This window comes from Gopherus evgoodei, chromosome 1 (genome assembly GCF_007399415.2).
Source record: "Gopherus evgoodei ecotype Sinaloan lineage chromosome 1, rGopEvg1_v1.p, whole genome shotgun sequence".
NCBI classification, from domain to species: domain Eukaryota; kingdom Metazoa; phylum Chordata; order Testudines; family Testudinidae; genus Gopherus; species Gopherus evgoodei.
The window spans coordinates 110,759,600-110,783,501 of record NC_044322.1 but is presented as its reverse complement, the minus strand read 5'-3'; the positions used below and the strand labels follow the sequence as shown (position 1 = coordinate 110,783,501).

At 42.5% G+C, this 23,902-nt stretch overlaps 1 protein-coding gene across 3 annotated transcripts in view; it reads right to left on the bottom strand.

Moving 5' to 3' along the window:
* Window positions 1-23,902, bottom strand: part of TFDP1 (transcription factor Dp-1) — a 137,855-nt gene that overhangs the window by 67,085 nt on the left and 46,868 nt on the right. For all 3 annotated transcript variants that reach the window (XM_030569085.1, XM_030569097.1, XM_030569107.1), the window contains exon 4: window positions 7,689-7,795. In XM_030569085.1, the coding sequence (XP_030424945.1) occupies window positions 7,689-7,795 (107 nt within the window). The remainder of the gene's footprint in view (window positions 1-7,688; window positions 7,796-23,902) is intronic.

The following is a 23,902-nucleotide window of genomic DNA, read 5'->3' as shown; positions in this document are numbered from 1 at the left end:
TTGGGTCGGCAGGGGTATATATTCGGCGCCATAACGGCGCCACTCCAGGGGGCGACCCAGCCGACCCACCAAGTGTTGCTAGGGTAAAAATCTTCGGACGAACGTGCACACAGTGCACACACACCTAATTGGAATAGATATGAGCAAACACTCAAAAGAATAAGAATTCTCTGCACAACATTTTGAAATTCTTCAAATTTTATTTGTCAATAAATAAATGTGGTAGCTTCAGTACGGCGGTGGGGAGCACAGGCCACTGGCTGCATGAAGGTGGGAGATCACCTTGCAGCCCTCAGCCCCTGGGACAGTCAGCAGCAAGACTGTACCCAACTCTGACACAGTGCAAGGGCTAGGCCTGCCCCAGGAACACACCAGGGCCCTGCCCCTCTGTGCTAGACACACCAGGCATGAGCAGGCAGGCTCAGTCCAGCAGGATCCAAGTGTAGAGGGGCTTGGTGTGGGTGGATGCAGGTGTGAGATAAGAGTTCTGTGTTGACAATCTGGGTATGGGTGGCTCAGTGGGAGATCTGGATGCACAGGGTCTTGTTGGGAGGTTTCAGGTGCAGGGGCAATGGGACTCTGCAGAGGGTCCAGGTGAAGATGGTTGGGGCTCAGCAGGGGGGAATCTGGGTGTATAGGCCTCAGCAGGGTGGTCCATATGAAGGGGAGGTGGGGCTCATGGGGGTGGAGGTTTGATGGGCCTGCTTAACGGGGGAGTTCCAACTGCAGCTGCTGCAGAGAGGATGCTGCAAGCTAGACTCCTGCTCCCTCCCTCACCCCCAATTCCCCTATCCCCTTCTCTTTCCCATCCTATCCCCCTTCCCCACAACCCCAACCTCTCTCCTATCCCACCCCACCTTCCTTCCCCATTGCCTCTCTCCTCCCCCATTTACCCTGCCCCACTCTTGTACAGAAAATAGGATGGCTCCCAGCTTACTGAAGGGGTGCAAAACTAGCACTAGGACCCAGGAGGAGACATCCAGCTGCAGAGCAGAGCAGCACACTCTTTGAGCCAAGCAGCTCTGCATGCGCAGAAATGGGGGGGTTGGGGAAGGGGGCAGGAGAAGTGGCATATGAACCCATATATGTCCGCCTCCTCCTAGCTCCTCCACAGTCTGCCTCTGTTTGGTGGACAGTGCTTCTCTCCCCACTATGCCCACAGGCATCCCCAGCCTCTTCTTCCACCTTCCCCAGCTTTCATAGAGTATCAGGGTTGGAAGGGACCTCAGGAGCCTGACTTTAAAATCTTCTAAGGAAAGAGATTCACCACATCCCTAGGTAACCCATTCCAGTGCTTCACCACCGTTCTAGTGAAAAAGTTTTTCCTAATATCCAACCTAAACCTCCCCCACTGCAACTTGAGACCATTACTCCTTGTTCTGCAATCTGGTACCACTAAGAACAGTCTAGATCCATTCTCTTTGGAACTCTCTTTCAGGTAGTTGAAAGCAGCTATCAAATCCTCCCTCATTCTTCTCTTCTGCCAACTAAACAATCCCAGTTCCCTCAGCCTCTCCTCATAAGTCATATGCTCCAGCCCCCTAATCATTTTTGTTGCCCTTTGCTGGACTCTTTCCAATTTTTCCACATCCTTCTTGTAGTGTGAGGCTCAAAACTGGACATAGTATTCCAGATGAAGCCTCACTGATGTTGAATAGAGGGGAATGATCACGTCCCTCGATCTGCTGGCAATGGCCCCCTACTTACACAGCCCAAAATGCCATTAGCCTTCTTGGCAACAAGGATACACTGTTGACTCACACTTTCCTTTACTTCCCTGTCATGTTCTGCAGGGAAGCAAAGAAATCTGTGGGGGGCACATTTTCTGCACGTGCGCCTTGGCACAGAATTCCCCCAGGAGTAAGCTATACCTTACATCATTGTTTCTGAATTAAGTTTGAATAGCCACGTAAAGCAATATTTAAGTGGAGTTAGCCTGATGTGAGGTTTTGGCAGAACAAGTGTTAATAACTAAGGTCACAGATCTTGAAAGATTTTCCCCATCACCTACTGGGCAGGACTAAACTTACTAACTATATGTCCATATGAACAATTATCAAGGAGCCTACTAGCAAAAGCCCTGGTGAAAAGCCAAGCCTATTTTTTCTGCAGCTCCTAAAGGCTTAGAAGGGGGAAGTTGCTGGGATTCCTACCAGGGTGCTGTCCCTATACCTTAAACAGGGACTCTATCTCTCCTATCAGCTGTGCTCCCTTTCAACTGCTGGAAAGCTTTGAATTCTCTCCTCCCACCCCCCCATTACCTTCTCCACATACTCCAGAAATTTCTATCTGTTGTGGAAGGTTACCTGTTCTTCACTCCACACCCCCTGCCCACAGTCCTGCTAGTTGTTGCTGAGAGAAGAAGGGGCATAAAAAGGTTGCATGTCAGCTAATACATCTTTCCTCCTCAAATAGCCCCAGCACTTCTGTTGCATTTCATACCTTCGTCAGATAATGGCAGCAGCAGGGATAATGGAAGAGTCTGAAAGTTCAAAAGCTTGATCCACACTGGGAAAGTGAGTAGTGTTTAATCCCCTCCCCACCAAACTGTCCCATTTTCACACTCTTGGGTCTTGCAACATTCCTATTTCATTAGTTCTCCAGTCACCACAGACTCTTCCTTCCTAGTTGCTACCTTATATTCTAGTGTAAAAGACAGCCTGGAGATAAATGTGAGGAGGGACAGGCAATAGAAACAAAAGTGAAACCGTTAAGCAGCATATTCCAGAAGTCCTGAGGTCTTTCCGAGTGTAGCCTTCATTGATTTGAGATCTACCATACTATTCTCTTACTAGAAGGGAAAATCTATAATGGCAGCAGGCCGTAACAGAGACCCAGGTTAGGAATATTTTAATGAAGTTCCTCTACCTGTCGGTAAGACAGGCATGTGTGCAAAATGCAAACAGCGCAACAAAGAAATGCAAGGTCTGGTTGCCAAAATGAAACAACATCATGAGAAGTGTTCCTTTTCAGGAGTAAGCTGCGTTGAAGATGATGAAAGGAATATGTCTGAACATGCAGGATCTTCAGGTTGGTAAACTTTTTTTTATTTCATACTTCTTTCTTAAGGACTGCCTATCTTCCTTCTGGACTATTCTTGAATTACCATGTTGGAGAAAAAAAATAGTTGTTACTCTATGGTACTATCATTTTAGCTGACAGTTGTGATAAAAAATAAATAGCTGAAATAGGCAGATCTTCCTTTTACAGTTTTACCTTTAAAATACAGTAGTACTGAGTGTCAGTGAATGCACTGAGTAATACTAAAGCAGCAATATGGTAATAATAATTAAACAACTGCATTGACTTATTTTGTTTAAGAGAATCCATCCTCAACATACAGGATTCTGAAGACTATCCACCTTCAACAGGGGCGGCTCCAGGCCCCAGCACACCAAGTGCGTGCCTGAGGAGGCAAGCCGGGGCGGGGCGCGCTCTGCCGGCACAGCGAGGGAGGCAGGCAAGCTGCCTTTGGCGGCTTGCCTGCGGAGGGTCCGGTGGACCCGTGGCTTCAGAAGGCAGCCGAAGGTAGCCTGCCTGCTGTGCTTGGGGCGGCAAAATGCCTAGAGCCACATCATGTATGTCACATAGCCACAGTATATCACCTGTCGCAAAAAGAAAAAAATCTCCATCATCCAGAAACAACCATAGATAAGTTTGTGATAAGAACAAACCAATTACAAAAAGAGGTAACTGATGAAAAAATTGCCCAGTTTGTTTATGCAACAAACTCTCCTTTCCGTATAATTGAGAATCTACATTTCATTAACATGGGTCAGTCATTAAGACCAGGATACAGTCCACCCAACAGGGCAGATGTCGCAGGGAAACTGCTGGATAAAGTGTATTAAAGTGTAGAAGTAGAGAAAGAACTGATAGGGATTTGTAGGGGATCTTAATGCATGACCGTCTCTGTTAGCAAGAGTCAAGGTAGCTGTAACCCTAATCACACGAGATTTGTAGAAGCGAGGACTGTGCGAGACAAATAGGAAAGAACAGTGTGAGAAGTTGTTGCGACCTTGTGTCGATAATGAGGAATGTAGATTGGTGTCTAAATAGAAGCGAGAAAAATAAGATATCAAGATGGCCTATGTATAAACAAAATGCAGCTGTTGCTTATTATTGTATGTAACAAAAATATATGCTTGCTGTAATTGTTTACCTGTAGAGAGACCTGCATAGGAGGGGGAAACCCTGGGTCCTAGCACACACTCTCCCTCTATGCAACTGTTAAGAGAAAATAAAGTGTCTGACTCTGCTGCACACAACCAAAAAGTGAGACCTAAGTTTTTCTCTGACAAAAGAGAAACTGAGCAGCGTGCAAAAGGTTTAAAGGGTAAAATTGTTAACCTGAGTCTTGATGGGTGGAGTAATGTCCACAATGTCCTATTCTGTGTGCCTCTGTGACAACAGAAGAAAGGAATGTCTTCCTTACAGAAACAATTGATACATCAGGAAATGCGCACACAGCAGAATACTTACAAGAAGTAGCAGTAAAAGCTATAACAAACTGTTAAAGAAATTCAAATGTCCAGTACGCAGCTTGGTCACAGACAATAATGCAAATGTATCCAAAATGAGAAGAAATTATTGAGAAGAGAGTCCCAAGCTAATAACATACTGTTGCAGTGCTCATTTGATCCATCTCCTAGCCAAAGACTTCAGTGTTCCAAAAATAAAGGCTAATGTTATTGAAATTGCAAAATACTTCCATAACAACCACTTTGCAGCAACTGCTCTGAAAAAAGTGGGAGGAACCAAGGTAACTCTCCCACAAGACATGCGATGGAACTCAGTAGTGGACTGTTTTGAGCACTATATCAAGAACTGGCCTAACCCAATGATCATTTGTGAACAAAATTGTGAAAAAATAGATGGCAGTGTCACAGCCAAAGTTCTCAACGTTGGGCTTAAGAGAAATGTTGAACACACACTGAGTCCCCTGAAGCCTTGAACAATGCAGTGAAATAGCTGTTTTATTGCTGATGCTGTTGACATTTGGAAGGAATTGAGTGAGATCTTAAAAAGAGAAATATACAATGACAGTTAAATTATAAGCATTAAAAAAAATGAGTGGGACAAGCACCACCTCCAGTTTATTTACTTGTAAATATTCTCAATACTCGGTACCAGGGTCAAACCTTAACTGCTGAAAAAGAGGAGTTGGCTATGACATGGACAGCCAGCAATCATCCCTCCATAATGCCAACTATAATAAACTTCAGAGCTAAGGGTGAACCATTCAAGAAATATATGTTTGCCGATGATGTTTTAAAGAAAGTCACACCAGTGAACTCGTGGAAGTCACTTAAGCATTTGGATTCAGAGGCTGCTGAAGTGATAATCTCACTTTTAACAGCAGTAACTTCTTCTGCCAATATAGAAAGAATATTTTCTTCCTTTGGACTAATTCATTCCAAATTGAGAAATCATTTGGGACTTGAAAAAGCAGGAAAGCTTGTTTTTCTTTTCGATGTTATGAAGAAACAGGAAAATGAAGGTAAAGACAACTGAGTTAGCTGCAGAAGCCAATATTTTTTTTAAGTTTCTCATGCTGACCTGGTTGACACAGTCAATAGTTAATTTAATTTGTTTTTTTCTCTCTTAAATATTAGGTAACAAAAACAAACCTGATTTTAAAAAACTTGAATAATTTAACTAAATTCAAAAATTCTTATGCTTGTTTTATTAAAGTAGTATGTTTGCTGTTGAAGGAAAAAATCTAGAATATATAACGTTGTTTTAATTAAATAAAAATTTAAGTGTCTGGTGATGTTCTCCTCCTAATACAGCAGGGCAAATAAAATCCTTCAAGTTTTAATGATTAACTTGTTGAACTGGAGACAGTTCACCTCCCAATGACTTCATAAATATCTGCTTCAACACTTGTCCTCTACAAAGGACCTATTTTACTCAGTTACTACTTCATATGACTACATTGTGACATCAAATCAATAGCTGATTTAATTCATAACAGGAACTGCAATGTAATAAAATAGTCTGCAGTCATGTAAACATTTCATTAGGTAGTAGTCCACAGTCTCAGAGGGGACTCTTGAGAACTGTCTGAAGCTGAACTGTCTTAGGATTGGTCTACACAAAGACTTTGTATCTATAACTAGTTCAGTTAAAAAAATAATCATACCTCTAACGGAAATAGTTAAACAAATGCAACATCTGTGGATTACCACATCCCTACTGTGGATGCAGTCAAATCTGTTTAGCCTATTAGCTATATTGGTATAACTGTACAGTCTAAACTGGGGGGAGTGGGGCGATTGTTGAACTGTCTTAACTATACAAGTATAGTTAAAGAAGTGCAGTGTGTGCGTGTAAAACTGTAGCTTCTTGAATTCTCTCAGCAATACCACCACCTCTTACTCAGTTCCCCTCCCCACCAATTCTCTTGGCTCTGTTTATATACTGAAAATCAATCCACATTAAACCATGTGCGCACACACAAAATCAACTGTTTTTATACTATGGAACCTATTTTAACTTTTATAAAATGAAATGCTTATGAAAGATGCTGTGTTGAAGTCCTGCTTTCCCCCAGAGAACAGTACAGTAAAGGCAGCAGCTGTGCCATCACTGTCTTGCAAATGTAACAACTTGACCATTTTTACAGATAAGACTATAATTCAGTTTCTATGCAAATTAAAATCCTTGCCAAAAGGTAGTCTCTACAAAGAAGCCAACTATAACATCTCTCCCTAGGTAACAGAATAAGAATATCAGTTGATGTCATATGGGTCATCAAATGAATAGTTTTGTTTGCTATGCAGTAATATGGATTGCACTTGGAACTTGCATTCTAGAGACAACCATTTTTATCTCATCACTAGCTCAGGGACTGGCAACCTTTCAGAAGTGGTGTGCCGAGTCTTCATTTATTCACTCCAATTTAAGGTTTTGAGTCCCAGAAACACATTTTAACATTTTTAGAAGGTCTCTTTCTATAAGATCATAATATATAACTAAACTATTGTTGTATGCAAAGTAAATAAGGTTTTCAAAATGTTTAAGCAGCTTCATTTAAAATTAAATTAAAATGCAGAGCCCCCTGGACCAGTGGCCAGGACCAGGGCAGTGTGAGTGCCACTGAAAAACAGCTTGCAGACCACAGGTAGCCTACCCCTGCACTAGCTCCGTAAGTTATCCAGTCTATACACATTTTTCTTTTTTTAAAATCACAATATGCTTTTCAGCAGAAACGTCTGATATAACCATTTTTTAAAATATGGCCAAAAAATCCTATAAAAATCCCATTGATTTTCCAATTTTGATCTCGATAACATATTTGCAAATGGGCTTTTAGATAAAGTTTCAGGTTGGTGTGTTTTGAAAGTATCACGGATTTATCACAAAACGACTGACAGACAGTAGAGGAATGTGAATATTCAGTGGTCTGAAGCGTTGAGGATTGATGTAGTTTTTGATCAATAACCTGCACAATTAGCCCAACACGTGCTCCCTCTCCCCACAAAAACAACGTTATCAAGACTCAAGTTCAGAGTACAATTTAAAGTCATATTAAATAGCCCTTACTATATAGAAAAGTGAGATGGTACATTCTACATAGAAATAATAACAATTGATACTTTATATGATGCATTTACACTGAACCACAGTTAGGTTCATAATATGTACAACAAAAGGTAAAAAACAAAAATTTAAAGTCTCCTTACCACTTGCTGTGCAATGTTGACATTAGACTGTCCAAATGTTTTTGGCAGGAGCTGTTTTCCAAGTGTATTTACTGTAGAAGGATGAACAGCCACCAATGAAACAACCCCTAAAACAAATATGAATACATATTTTCTGGTCAGCTTTGTTTCTTTCAGTAAATCTAAATTCATACTAATATCAAAGCACATAAAATTTAGTGAAAACAAGTTTTCAATAGGCATCTAAACAAGCATCAAAAACAAATTTCTGAAGATGTATATGAAGACACCCTACGTATGAAAGTATATATAAGCATACTAGTGCAATATGCTTTTCCTTCCTGCCTTCAAACACACAGAAAAATTAAGATTCCCAGTATGCCCTCCCAGTCTTCCTCTGCTGTGGACAATTGATGCTCCATGATCCATAAAATCTTCCAAGCTTTTAAAAAACAAATACCCCCAAATCCACTCTCTCCTAGACTCACAATGTAGTACCAACAGGTGGAATTGTTCATAGAACGGACTGCCTCAACACTGCAGTGTCTCATCTCTGCTCAGAGAAGCAAAAGGTTCTTCTAAGACTCTCTCCAGGCAGAAGCTTTTCCCATTTTTCATTATCCTTGATATGTCCCTTTCTCCCCATCCCCTCCCCAGCAGGAAGGGGATTTTTAAAAACAGGAGCCCGCAGGAAACTGGTATTTGAAAAGAAAAAGCTCAGCAGTGTAGCAGGCCCAGCTAAAATTAAAGGGGTTCCTTCCTGCTCAGCTGTGCAATTTTGTAGTACCTCACCCCACTCAACAGCAAGGTACTAGCCAAGCCATTAGCTATTTAGGGCAGAAATTCAGCAGCAGAAACTGGCTTTGCATAATCTCCAAGCCATATATTCCTAGCTAGTCAATGCTTCAGGCTAAGGTGAAACATTGGAGTCAGCCCCTGCTGCAACAGCAACAACATGGCAGGCAATCCTTTAAGAGCTTAAGGCAGTTAGGTACTTGATACCTGGCATTTTGGAAGCAACAAGACAGAGGTCCTTGGCTGTTTATTTATTTATTTCAGCTGACTGGGGTGAAATATGGTGTCCTTGTCTTCAAGAGTAAGTCAGAAGGACAAGAAAAATCTATGGGGCAGGACACTCTCCTCATCCCAACCCTTTCCGACCATGTATAGGCTACAGGAACTATTACACACAGAGTGACATAGCTACAGTACTGTAGCGATGCTTGACTAATCCTGTTATGTAAATGCAGCCTACAGTGACAGAAGGGGAGTTTCTGTCACTGTAGGAACACCACCTCTCCAAGTGTTTTATATTTAACACTGTTCCCCATCTTCCCCATAGTGATTCAGCAGCCTGGTCTCATCCATGTTGCAGATGGCTGGTGCACACCATTTTTTTGTTGAGAACCACTTCAGCAAGGCTTTAAAACCTCTTAAAACATTAGGGCTTCAAGCATCATTACTCATGCCATACTCTGCTTTTCTCCCCTTATCATTATCCCCTGCTTCCATAAATATTAAAAAGGGCAGGTCTGAGACTGAGGCAACAGCTGTAGCTTAAGAAGCAGTAGAAATTTTACAACTGTGAGACTGGATAATTCACTGCTCTACCATATCTGATGTGACCAGTTCAAGCATTCATTAAGATGTCTTTTTGTACCATGACTAAAGCAGCACTCCAAAAGGGTAAAAAAGGAAGAGAAAAAGAAGGGGGAGGGTACTGTGCCATTCTCTCCCATCACAAACCCTCCCCACTTTGAAATAAAAGTGTTCTAAGTATGGCTTCTGAATAAAAATATTAAAAAATTAACATTAGTCAAATGGACTTTCAAAACTGAGAAAGTCTCCACATAAATTTTCAAGTTCCCTTCCTTCATCCATCACAGCATCACCCCACCTGAGCTCCATGGACTTGTAAACAAGCAGTGAAGCAATTACTCCTTTTCCTGAAGATTTTTTGGGTGTTTATTCAAGACCAATCCTGGTAGGAAAGAGAACATATAGGTTTCACCCAATGCTGGTTCTACCTACAATTGACGGTACTATCTCATTTCAGCATGGAGTCCAAGCCTTTCTGATAGGACAATGAAAATCCTAAGGAGAAATTCTACAAGGAAACCTGTGCCCATGTGCAATTCTGCCTGTATCCACAGTGTAACCTATATTGTGTAGCACTGAACACTTGACATTAGCAGGAATTTAGTGGCCCAGAAACTCAGTCTTTTGGATGCATACACATGCCAGTTCAGCATCCCTGAATCTCCAGGACAGAGGAAAACTTCTATTCCACATACCTTCAAACTCCCAGATCTACAGCATGAGGCTATTGCCCTGCAATCTCAGTGGTTTTGCCTTCTAGAACACGAATATTCTGGTTAGCTCATGGACTTCCCACTCAAATCTAGAAACTACCCAAGAGTCTGGGAATGTCAAGGGATTCTGCTAACTTGATCCTTATGTTGCTTCTGAAAGGAAAAGAATCCCTTTTCCCTTTATAGAGCACTCCTGCAGAGAGACTGAAAAATATTGATGTCTCCTTGGAATCTGGCTTTGCTGTAAGTCTTCATTTCCATTTTTTGTATAATAGATGCACAAGTAGATAAAAGAAAAAAATATTCTGTATGGAAATGATTCATCTGCCATAAAGGCTTATTAATCAGAATGTAATGTTTGTTTTCTGAACTTGGGCTGGGGAGTGAGAGAAGCAATCAGTTCTCTGAACAGCTTCACCTGCGACTGCTACGTTGTGGAGCTAGAGAGGTTGTTCGTTTGTTTAAAAAGAGAGGAGCCTCTGTGCTGTGAAGATGAAGAAGGAATATACCACTTGTAATGGACCAGAGGGAACCACCAGGTGCTCACTTTAGAGAAGAAAAAGTTAGATAGTTAGCAGTGGGAAGAGAGGTAAGTAAACACTACTTATCACGCACTACTATTTTATCATGTCTATTACTAGGAATATTTTGAAAATAGCTCTTCCCCATTCTCACCAAAACCCAGGTCAAACTGTAAAGGCTGGCACTCTATCTGGAGAAAACGAATATTAGCACAACATATTCATATGGGCATCAGAAAGAGAGAAAGTTCACTCTTCAATTTGGCTCTCCCATGTGAAGCATAAGACAATGTCACTATGGTTAACCCACGTACTCCACACTCAAAACTTCTTTCTACTTCCAAATAGTTTCATTAGTATGAGCTAGCTGTATATGCGCCAATTGCATAAGATTTTTCAACAACAGATGTATGGAGCAGAAATAATTTTTTCCTAAGTCAACTTTGCCGGAAAAAACCAAGAACATTATATATTTCAAGTTTAAAAAGGAATTCTACTTATTACTAATTTGGTTTCTCAAACCCTCCACTACATCAGTCTGGTAACTGGGCATCAGACCTTTTACCAATGAAAATCTATAAAGAGGCATATTTGTCTCCGGTCACTTCATTACTACTAAAAAATTATGAATCTATTATAAAAGACTCCAAACAGTAGGGAAGGAGGACTGAGTAAATGGATCCATGCAAATCATCATATCGAAATGTTACAATTACTATGTAAACTCCCATCACCAAGAGCAAGTGGATCCCCATTTTTGTAAATTAGCAAGCTGTCCCTAAACCACAAGGTGATGGGGTTCTGAGAAGACTTGATTGAATGATTGCCAGAATCCCTCTAAATAGGCTATATAACATTGAAGAGATCTAGGGAGTAATGTGCAAAACTGTGGATAAGTCTAGGCAGCAGCCTTGCATAACTCAACAACAGGTAACAGTTACACTGCACAATCTGCACCTGGAAAGTGCCCTTTTTACATATAAGCCATGTGGTCTAGCCTCCCTAGTCATGAACGGGGCTTGGGAAAGAATATCAATAGACTAGAAATTGGAGACCTCTTCTGACAAGAACTTGATGTGGGTGCAGCACTACCTTATCGTTGCAGAACACTGGACATGGATCAGCCATTAATATCTGAACCAGCTGAACACTTCCAATTGAGGAAGAACCCAGAGAGAGGTAGAGGGGTGTGTGTGTGTGTGTGTGTGTGTGTGTGTGTGTTTAAACAAACTAGAGAAAAAAAAAGACTGACAAAAAGGTCTGAATCTTCCAGTCTTGATGAGAGGGAATCATCCCTTCCAGTTCATAGACAATTAGATTTATTGTTTTCAGATTTCTAACAGTAATCCCACTCCAAGCTGCTCGACCAGCGGCATCCAGGCTGTCAAATTCATGGAACTTGGACTGAGACCTGGCCTGCATCTGGAACAGATCCACTAGACCAGGAGTTCTCAAACTGGGGGTCAGGACCCGTCAGAGAGTTGTGAGGTTATTACATGGGAAATCACAAGCCGTCAGTCTCCAACCTAAACCCTGCTTTGCCTCCAGCATTTATAATGGTGTTAAATATATTAAAAAGTGTTTTTAATTTATAAGAGGGGGGAGTTGCATTCAGAGGCTTGCTATGTGAAAGGGGTCACCAGTACAAAAGTTTGACAACCACGGCACTAGACTTGGCAGAGGGAATGGACAATCCACTACCAGGTCCACCAGGACACAGTAACAAAAAAACACCCGACAAGTCCAAATAATGTCTATGAGCAGTGCTTGATACAGGGTCTGCCTACACTACAAAATTATGTTGACTTAAGTTACGTCAAAGTGCACCCACCTCAATAATTAAATTACTTTTGTATGTCCACACTATGCTCCTTGTGTCCAGGGTGCATCTCCTCACCAGGAGCGCTTTCACCACTTTAACTCAGTGTGGGGCTTTGTAAGGCAGCTTCTGAAAGGCAGCAACAATCAATGTAAGCAACACAGTGTCTACACTGACACTGTGTCGAATCTACTTTAACCTAAGCGCTACACCTCTCACAGAGGTGAAGTTATTAAATCAGCATAGGGGCAAGTTACATCAGCAGAAGTTAGACGCTTGCAGAGTTAGGTCAAAGTAAGCTGTCTTGCACCAACTTAACTCTGCAGTGTAGACCGGGACAGGGTCTGATATTCTACAAAATCGTAAGGATGTGATATATCTGAGAGAATACATAAAGGAAAGCCTGGCTCCATTCCAAAGGAATGTGTCTGAAATCTGACTCCTCCAGACTCTGCAGCAGAACTGATCCACAAGTGATCCTGTGTTTCAAGGCAAGAAAGTTCATCTGAGCTGTTCTTCATCTGGAGGAACTCTGTCCTGCCAGTTGCTATGAACACACAATTATCTTCCAACTGTGTTGGCCATTAAAATCTGAATAGGAGTCCTTTAGGAGAAGTAGGAACATCTGTGACAATCCAGACACCTCAAGGGGAGAACAGGGGATTTGAGGTTCAAAGAATAAGCAGCTGAATTAACTGATTGTATGCAACATTATTATGCTATAACTATGTGGAGTAAGGTCTTTCACAAAAGTCTAATGTTCTAAACTTAATAATAATTAGATACATAAATCCATAACTATACCCTGTATGTGTGTGTGTATATAGAGAACTCTGCTCGTAAACTTCAGCTCCATCTCACAGCAAGACAGTGAGCAGCATCTCCCAAGCCAGGTTTTACACAAAACCAGACTCCATTAACAATCCATTGTACAACCCAGGAAAAGACAACAATGGGACATTTAAGTTAATGAAAAGATAGAAACAACTGGGGATTACCCCACTTTCAATATCTATAGTGATTGAAGAAAAAGAAAAAAACAAAACTGCAAATCCCTTTAAAATGGATGGGAAATTCTCACAATTTTATCTTTGAATCTGAGGTTTTTCTATTAAATAAACCTCTTGTTTATTTTTACCCCAGGTAGGCCTCTGTTGTGCAAACTGTCTCAAGTATGTATGCCAAAATGAACTGATAACTGGGGAGTTAGTTTCACACGTTCGGGGCAACAACCCAGAAGGGGAAAGGCCAAGTGTTTAGTACTTAAGAACTTGGGAAGAATAGATTTGGGGGAGACTTGGGACTGGAAGTGCTGTTGGGGTAACCCTGCAAGGAGTAACTCGGGCTGGTGGAAGCCAAAGTGAGACTTTGTGCTTGTGGTCAGGGATCTGAGCCATAGCAGCAGAGCAGTAAGACACCTCATGCTTACACGGTGTGGGTGATCCCCAAAACGTAACAACTTCTTACAATATGGGACAGACCATTTTCAGTTCTAAAATAGATTGCATAGTTTGGTCGCCTCCTGTGTTCAGAGGCCTGGGATTGCTAGTTCACTGAGGTAACTGCCCATCCTAGCCCAGTGGCAGCATTGCAGATGGTGGAATTAGGTTTTACACAGATTACTAAAGCAGAGTATACTTGCAAAGTTTATTGCAACAAGGAAAGCACAAGCGCAGAAGATACAGCAATATAGCGGAGGCCTATGAGCTATTGTCAGTCACCTCTGCAACAATCTAAACAAGACTCTGGCCACAGGACTGATATATAAAGCCCTGCACGGATATAAAATTTGTTTCCACATCTGATCCACAGAAATGGTCCACAGATATCTGTGACTATAAAATGGGTATCTGTGGATTTGCAGGGCTCTACTGATATGTGCAAGAAGTCTCATAGGTTGGAGTATATCACTGAAGCTGAAGTCATTTTGAGTAAGGTCTGAAATCTGTCTTGCAGGAAAGATACTACAGCAAATCTGGAGTCTAGAACTACCCCTATGCACCACAATTTCTGTCTGTGGGAAAACAGACTGAGGTTGACATCAAGACACAATGACTGAAGCAGCTGACAATCTGTCTTAATGATAAGGTGCAGAACCTCTGAGAGGAGAAGTCTTTACCTTCTTAGTAAAGAATCTACTTAGACAATCAGTCTTAGTATTGGCATACATGAATACTCAAGTATTTTCATATGGGCTGCCATTACTGTCAAGCATCTGGGGAAAACAAGGGTTACGGAGAAACCAAATGGCAGGATCCAATAATATGCAGTGTAGTTGTTGCTTAGAAAGTCAAGGTGGATGAGGTAATATATCTTTTATTGGGCCAACTTCTGTTGTCTCTCTCACAATCAGAAATTGGTCCAGTAAGAGAGATTACCTTACCCACCTTGTCTTTCTAGGATCCAATAAATAGTAACATTTGGGAAACCAACAAACAAACCAATGAGACTTTCCAATAAATCGGGTGAATTGCAGTAAAGAACTACAAAAGCCGATTTTGCAGACACAAGAAAGAAATGATTACCAATACCCCTATGTGGAACTTCTACCACACCATTAAAATGTCCAAGTTACATTATTGGCCATTACTGCTTTCTTTTGACAGTATTAACAAGAGTGTAATGCATAACCCCTGTATTGCTGACAGATCTATACTTTATCTTCCCTCCAAATGGGAGCCACAAACTTGTAGACAGATCCCTGAAAGAGGAATTTTTGGGGAGAGTGACGGTGTGGAGGAGAGATATGAAGGAATTCCAGCACATATCACAAGGAAAAAAGGAATCCCTTTACCCTTTTGGGAAAGTAATCACAAACTAAGCCAGTTCAAGATTCTCAACCTGTCCATCAAAACTGATGCTTAGACAAAGAAGTGGGCAAAGACTGTTGGAATCTGTGCTTCTGTTTTAAAGATATCAGCGGTTTCCAAGCAGGACTCTGGGAGCAGAACTCTTGGAAAGATCTTGGTCTCTGCGACTGAAAGATGGCAGTAAGTCTCTTCAAGTAAACGGCCTGGAGATTTCAAAGAAGGTCTTCAGTTTCTGCAGAACCACATGTGCCTTCCTACTAAAGAAATCTGGCCTATCAAATGACAGACCTTTCCAAAGGCCAAATACTTTCAATCACGCAAATCTCTGTGCAATAATGGGTGCTGTCACAATCTTTCTGCAATATTTAAGTGGCCTGACATTAGATGTATTGATACCTAGTTATGACCTCAGACTCCCTTCATAGCATCTTCAAATAGCTGACATTTATAAAGAGCCACTCTATCCAAGTTCAGGAAGTTATATTTGGCTAGCATGTCTCGCACATGACTCTGCATTTGTAGAGTAATTGATGAATACAACCTCCGGTCCATACGCAGTGGCACAGGACTTAGCCAAAAGAACTGAAAATGGGAATTATGGGGAGGGTTTTTGTAGTGTTCTCATTCCCTCCCCTTGTTGACAGGGGCTTAAGTAGGGAAGACTGACAGCTAAAGAGAGTCAGCAGCAAGAGTGTGACAAAGCACATTTGTTGTAATATTTTTATGAATTCTACATGTACCTCAGTTTCCTCTGTATTTCACATGGCTACCCAGTGGGGGGGCAAGGGAAGGGAGGACAGTTTGTTCTCAGGGCAGGCGAATGCCTGCTCTATACTACAAAGTTAGATTGATATAAACCACCTTAGGTCGACATAGATGTGCATGTCTACACTTAAATTTATCTCCCACCAATGCAAGCATCCTGTTGCACATACATAGTAACACCAGCTCCCCAAACAGCGTTGAGCCATGGTCAACATATGGAGGTCAACACAGTAAATGTAGACACTGCATTAACTTAGTTTGACCCTAACAGTCCTGCAGCGGCTGTCCGACAATGTCTGACACCTACCACTCTAGTCACAATTGTTAACTCCACTGTCCAGGGGTCACGCAGACCTGATTCACCCCTCACATTCACTCTAAAAACCCCACAAATTTTTTAAAAGACTTTTCCTGATTGTCCAACTTGGTGAGCACACCTCTATCTGTTCTCCATTGTTGTAACTGTCCAGCTGACCATGCTGATAATATGCTCTAGAAACATTCCAGCATGGAGACAGGAGATACTGGATCTCCAGGGCTTTGGGGAGATGAGGTAGTGCTGGAACAGCTCCAAGACAGCTACAGAAACATCAACATCTACGAATAGATTGCTTGGGGGATGCAAGAGAAGGGGTACCACAGAGATCAGCAGCAGTGCTGCGTGAAAGCCAAGGAACTGTGAATGCCAGAGAGGCCAACAATTGATCTGATGCTGAGCTCCAGGCCTGCCAGTTTTACAAAGAGCTGTATGCCATACTTGGCAGAGACCCCACTACCACCATGGGTACCTCCGAGGAGGCCAAGTAACAGGTCCATGCCGTGAACAGCGAAAAGCAGCAGTAGCATGGGGAACAGGCAATTAGGGTATCCAGCTGTGCTGCAAGTCAGAACTTGTTTTTGACTCCACTGCAGTCCAGCCAGTCCCTGCAGTTGAGCAAGGGCTAGTCTGATGCAGGGGAAAGAAACTTGGTAAGTGTGTAAATAAGTTTCCAATTACAGTGATGGCACCCCCAACTTGGTCAGACATTCATCAACTTTTCATTAATTTACCCGTGCTACAAGAGGTACAATGAACCAGAGGTAGAGTTATCTGCTTTTCAATCACCTATACAGTTAGGCGGGGGAGGGACATGCAGAGCAGTTTGTTTGCATACACAGCAATAAGGTGACCATACGTCCCCCTTTGGCTGGGATAGTCCCTTTTTTAAGCCATCCCACCTGTCCTGACTTTTTTGGCAAAAGTGATCATCAGCTGGCAAGAGCAAATGGCAAAATGCCTACTTGACAAAAAACTGGGGCATGTACCCCTAGGGGGCACAGAGGAACGTGCAGGGGGAGAGTGGCAACTCCAGACCTGCAGGGCACAGAGCGCCAGAGATCAGTGACACCAGCCACATGGAGGGGCAGGGGGAGGAGAAGGATTCGGGTGAGCAATGATCCCAGATGCACGGGGGGGGGGGGGTTCAGGCAGGACTCAGTTGACACAGTGATGCCAGCCCCGCATTGGGAGGGGCAACAGGGCTCATGCAAGAAGCAATGCCAGCCCCATGCAGGGAGGGGCAGCAGGGCTCAGATGAGAGCCCTGTGTGGGGGAAGAGCCTACACTGGGATGCCCCTTGAATCTTCTTGAGGGATCATGGTGAAACTTCCATGGAAGTACACCACAATCCTCTCCTGAAAGTATCTAGTAGGGATGGCAGCCTTATTGTTTCCTCCATGGTAGGAAAACACTCTCCCACGCCAGGTGGCAATAATTTTAGCGGGCACCAATGCAGTAAACAGCAGCATATAGGGCCTGACTGACTCAGGAGCCCAGCAGCAGCCGTGTGCTCTCTCTCTGTTCCTTTGTTACCTCAGGAGTGAGCCATCAGCAACCACCACCACCTACAGAAAACAGTGCCAGTATTCAGTGATTTTGCCCTACACACATTTTCATGCAACCAAGCAGTTCCCTCCTCTACTCCTGAGGGAATTCTCTGCCCAAAATTAAAAATTATGCACCTATTTTAAAATTCTGCAAATAAATAAATGTGGCTTGAAATTAGGCAAAGGTTTCAAGCCATCCGAGGAGCAAAGGCGTAAATCTACTCAAGGTATGGCAGTGAGACATGTATAATGGGAGAGTGGTGAGCATTCCCTTCTAGAAACTACAGAAAAAGACGACAATGACACAGCCATAGAAATGGCAGATGCTGCAAAGCGGAACACAAAAACAAGTGGCATCAAGGAATATCCTCAGAAGCATGATGTTTCTAGGCACTTAAAACTAAGGAATAGGATGACAGATGACTTGAAGTTTCGATACAACCACATAACTGCAAAACCATCCATTACATCCTGCACACTGCCAAGAGTCTCAGTTCTGCAAAGCAGGAGATAGATTAGTGGCCCTGCACACTTGCATGACAATGGCCCCCACACTGGATTTTCCCACTCCAAAATGACTTGCCCCCACTATTAAGCTGCTCTTCCATCAGTGTCAAGATTTTCACTGGGACTTGTCTAAGGTGAGAGTACACTATTGCAGGGGGAAATAATGCAGATAAGTACTGTTTGCACCATCAATCCTTACAAACAGCACAACATATCCAAAAATACTTGAATCATGTAGCACTCACTTGAGCTACTGAGGTACCAGTATACACTGTGGGACCCACATACCATCTGTATCAAAATTCTTGGTACGGATCAAGGGAGGGGGGGACACATGCAGTTAGGTAAAATACTACACTATATGGTACAGTATACGTTTTTATATAATTTATGCAGCAAGCAACGGTGTAGTTAGGGGGCCATAGGATAATGGGAGGAGTGCACGTATCTATTTTGTTTCTAAGGTAAACTCCCTGAGTCTACTTCAGCTATTGTTTTGGTCATTCTGTCTGACAGAAGGAGAGGGAAAGAGATGATAAGAGTCAGCCCCACAAACCTGACAAAGTAAAACCAAGAATACCAACAATATCAATAAATCAGAGGTCAGACATACCTCATGGTTTAGGGCATGGATTAGGGCATTACCAAAAAACCACAACTCTCACCTGAAATTCCAGCACAGATGGTGGGTGAAGCTGGGAGAATTAGCTGAAGGAAAGTGGGTGCTGGAACAGCAGATGGGAGGCTCTATGTGGACACTGGATTAAGTGAGATTTTGTGGGAGGTAAGGGCCAGTCTAGATAGGTAAAGAGCAGTAAGAAGAGGTGGCCCAAATGAGGGAACTGCAGAAACAAAAGCAGAAAGGTGGCTGAGAAGAGAGACAAATTACACCTCTCAGAGCTGAGTTGGGCTGACTGCCTTACATATGGCCAATCAATGTGGCTACTTATCTAAGGCAAGAAGGATTCAGCGCAGACAGGACATGAGGGTTTGATTTTTTTTTTTCTATGAAGCACAACATGCTATGTATCTAACAGAATCAACTATGCTCTATACACATGTACTAATACATCAGCTGATCTCCCAAAGGAGACTGCTGGTATATAAAAGCAGATAGGCTACAATGACACATGAAACTATAAGCCCAGAACCAGTTTAGACAGTGCAAAAGAGAATTTTCTACAATATCCAGTATGAACTTAATTTAATAAAGTTAAACTTGACTGAACTAAGTGTATTACCTTTTGGGTCCACTGTATTAAAAATGCAATTGATAAAAAGGAAGAGGTTACTCACCTTGTGCAGTAAGGATGGTTCTTCGAGATGTGTCCCTCTATGGGTGTTCCACTGCAGGTATGCCTGCATCCCTGCACTGATCGGAGAACTTTGGTAGCAGTGTCTGTTCAGACCAAGCATATGCCACTCCTCATATGCCACGAGGCTATCCAGCTTGTGTAGTCAAACCTTCCTCAGTTCCTTTTCTACCACACAGTCCAGGATTCTTGTAAGTAGAAGGGTGGGCTATGGAACACCCATCAGGACACACATCTCGAAGAACCATCATTACTGCACGGGGCAAATAACTTCTTTGAGTAGCATTCACTGTAGGTGACTCCCAAGCAGCATCCATCATGGGAGGGTGAGACTTCAGTCTCGGGTGTGTTATAGATGATAGTACTGTGGTACCGAATCAGCAGAGTCCCCCAGGATAGCACAATGTACTGCAAAGGTGTGTGCAGATGCCCAGGAAGCCGCTCTACAGACTTGATATATGGATACCCCTGGAGAAGGCGATGGAAGAGGAGATCACTCTCATAGTGTGTGTGATATTGAAGATGTAGATAGCAAATCATCGAGCTGTTACCAGATGCATATAGTTCGAGACCCATTTGGAGAGTCTTTGAGCTGAAATCGCAGCACCTTCTGACCTATCTGCAACAGAGAGGAAGAGGCTCACAATTTTCTTAAAAAAAAAACAAAAAAAAAAAAACCACTGCTGTCCTGTCCAAACAGAAGACCAATACTCTCCTCATGTCACTCATATGCAGGATGGCTTCTCTATTATCCTAATGAGGTTTACAATGAGAAGATGGAAACTGGTCCATAAGAAATGTGAATTTCACCTTGGGCGTAAACTTCAGATGTGGCCTGAGTGTAACTTTGTCAGGAAAGAACACTGTGAAGGAGAAGCGTGGCATCAGAGCAGCTAGCTCCCCATACCATCTCGCCGAGGTCATGGCAATCAAGAACACGGTCTTTATGGAAAAGTGAGTTAAGAAACAAGTGGCCATGGGTTCAAACAGTGGTCTAGTTAGTCCTTTTAACACTAGTCTGAGATCCCACCGTGAGATGGAAAGTCTGGGTTGGAGAAAGAGGTTTGCTGTGCCCTTGAGAAACCTCTTGTAGTCAGGTGAGAAAATTGAGTATCCTTCTAGCTGCGGGTGGAAGGCTGCACTGCTGTTAAGTGGACTTTTAGTGAGCTAATAGAGAGCCCCAACTTCTTGAGATATAAGAGACAGTCCAGGATTTCTGGTAGGGTGGCTGTATTCAGGGCGATGCCTGTGGGCTGGCACCAGATTTGAAATCTTTTTCCATTTTTAATAGGTAAGTACAAGAAGTAGCTCCTTTCCTACTGTGCAATAACACCTCCTGTACCTCTTGAAAGCAAGGTGTCTATGTGTTGTAACCATAGAGCCAGGCTTTGGGCTGCCACTACTGAGAGGATCTTGGAGAATACTTTGAGGGACGATGGGAGGCTGAAAGGGAGTACTTTGTACTGGTAGTGGCCTTGGCCTAGTGTGAACCTGAGGTAATCTCTGGCTCAGTAAAATCGAAATGTGGAAGTACACTTCTTATTGGCTCTCGGCCCTTGACCTCTCTCTTTTCTCTTATGCTGGAATACTAGTTGATAAAGACACCATCTTGACCTTCTGAACCTTGATAAATTTGTAGAGAGCTCTGAAGTCTAGTTTGGGTCTCCAATCCCCCTTTTTCTTCAGTATCAGGAAGTAGCCAGTGTAGAAAATGTTGCCTCTTACATGTATAGGCACTGGCTCTATGCTGAGCAGATGGGTATATGTCAGGGGTCTCAAACTCAAATGACCATGAGGGCCACATGAGGACTAGTGCATTGGCCCGAGGGCCGCATCACTGACACCCACCCTTCGCTGCCTCTGGCCCCGCCCCACCCCACTCCTCCCATGAGGCCCTGCCCCTGCCCCATCTCTTCTCCACCTCCTCCCAAGCGCGCAGCTCCCCGCTCCTCCCCCCTCTCTCTCCTGGAAAGTGCTAAGCACCACCAACAGCTGTTTGGCAGCTTGGTGGTGGGAAGCGCCTGGAGGTAGGCAGAAAAAAAAGCAGAGTAATGTAGTAGTAGAGCATTAAAATACAGTACGCTTTTAAAAGTCAATTCATTAATTTTTTTAACAAATTCTTTAACTGTAATGTGAAAAGTCAGTGCTAATTGTGACAGTCATTTCATTTTTGGCTTAGCTAGCAGTGTTCTGCATCAACCAGAGCATCAATATTAGGTTTCAAGTATCAGAGGGGTAGCCGTGTTAGTCTGGATCTGTAAAAGCAGCAAAGAATCCTGTGGCACCTTATAGACTAACAGACATTTTGGAGCATGAGCTTTCGTGGGTGAATACCCACTTTGTCAGATGCATGTAGTGGAAATTTCCAGGGACAGGTATATATATGCAAGCAAGCTAGAGATAATGAGGTTAGTTCAATCAGGGAGCATGAGGCCCTGTTCTAGCAGTTGAGGTGTGATATCCTGAGACGAAACCAATCTCAGTGTTGCTTTCAAATGTTCATCAGTGAGCCTTGACCTTAACACAGATTTGTTAATCTTCATGGAAGAGAAAAACTGTTCACATATATATGTACTTCCAAACATTGTCAATATCCTTGCGGACACAGAGAAAACATGGAAAATCTTTCTTGTGAAAAAAACCTGTAGAATCCTGGAATTCCAACATCTGTAGACTTCTGCTTCAAAATGGTGTCACACTGAAGCTCCACTAACTCCATCTGCATTTCCTCTGCAACACAGTCAATTTCAACAGCAAAAGGTGTGGAAAAAAAGTTGAAAATTTGTTCAAGAGTCTTGAAATCTTCAAACCGCACATCAAACTGTTTGGAATGATCTCTGCATATTCTTTCAAGGATTTGGGTTCAACTTTTCCTGAGGAATTCAGAGTGGAGAAATGAACTAAATTGCCAGCAGACAGTTGTTTCCCCCACAAAGTAAGCTTGACTTTGAATGACTTAACACTGTCATACATCTGTGTTATCACCTGTTTTCTATGCTGAAGTTTCAAGTTCAGTGCATTCAGTTACATCTGTTAGAAAAGCAAGGCTGCAGATAAAAGTGGAATCAGCAAGCTGTGGAACCTCCTTGTTTTTCATTTTCATGAAGGAATCAATCTCCTCTCTAAGTGCAAAAAAACACTTCAAAACATTTCCACGACTCAGCCATCTAACTTCAGTGTGATACAGAAGTTCCCCATATTTGCTGTCCATACTTGCTAGAAAAGAAGTGAACTGTGATTCAGCCCTCATGCACTAATACAATTAACCGTTTTAACAACTACATCCATAATTTCCTTCATTTGTAGACTTTTACTACAAAGGGCTTCTTGGTGCAAAATACAATGTATACTGGTGAAGCTACTTCCTGGTACACCTCTACCTCAAGGTAATGTGACCCAATATAACACGCATTCGGATATAAAGCGGTAAAGCAGTGCTCCAGGGGGGCAGGTTTGCGCACTCCGGTGGATCAAAGCAAGTTCAATACAACATGATTTCACCTATAACAAGGTAAGATTTTTTTGGCTCCCGAGGATAGCGTTACATCGAGGTAGAGGTGTATATTGAGACTGTTCAGTTTGGTCTTCAATAATTCAAACACACCAATGTTTTCAGAGCACACTGATGGCGCACCGTCCATAGCCAAAAATACGAGTTTGTTCCATGGCCGCACAGCTTTTTCAATGCACTCTTCCAGTCCTTGAAATAAGTCACATCCCATTGTGGTACCCTTCAGTGGCATTAAGTCTAGCAATTCTTCAGTTATATTCGAATTGCAATCCACACCTCTAATGAACACTGCACACTCTGCGGTATCTGATACATCTATACTCTCATCAAGAGCAATTGAAAATGCTTCAAAGTCTTTTGCCATTTGAACAATTGTATTTGCACATTATCAGCTAAATTCGTTATTCTGCAGGCAACTGTATTGGCAGACAAGCTTATGCCTTCAAAAACTTTCTTCCTATCAAGACATAAAATTTCGCTGGCCTTCATAAGAGATTCTTTTATGAATAGCCTTCTGTAAAAGGTCACGATGATTTAGCTATCATTTCGCTTATCACAAAACTTGCTCTTAGTGAATCTTTGCTAGACTTGTTAATCCCCGAAAAGAAATTTCTTTGCTTGGCAAATGCTGCTTTAAGTTGCTGAACATCTTTCTCTCAAGTTTTTCCAGTGAACGCATATTTTTCACGGTGCATCATGTCGTAGTGCCGACACACTTTATACTCCTTGGGAACAGCAATCATTTGCTGACAAATAAGGCATTGAATTTTATCCTTTACTTCTGTGAAAAAAATATAAATTCTCTCATTTA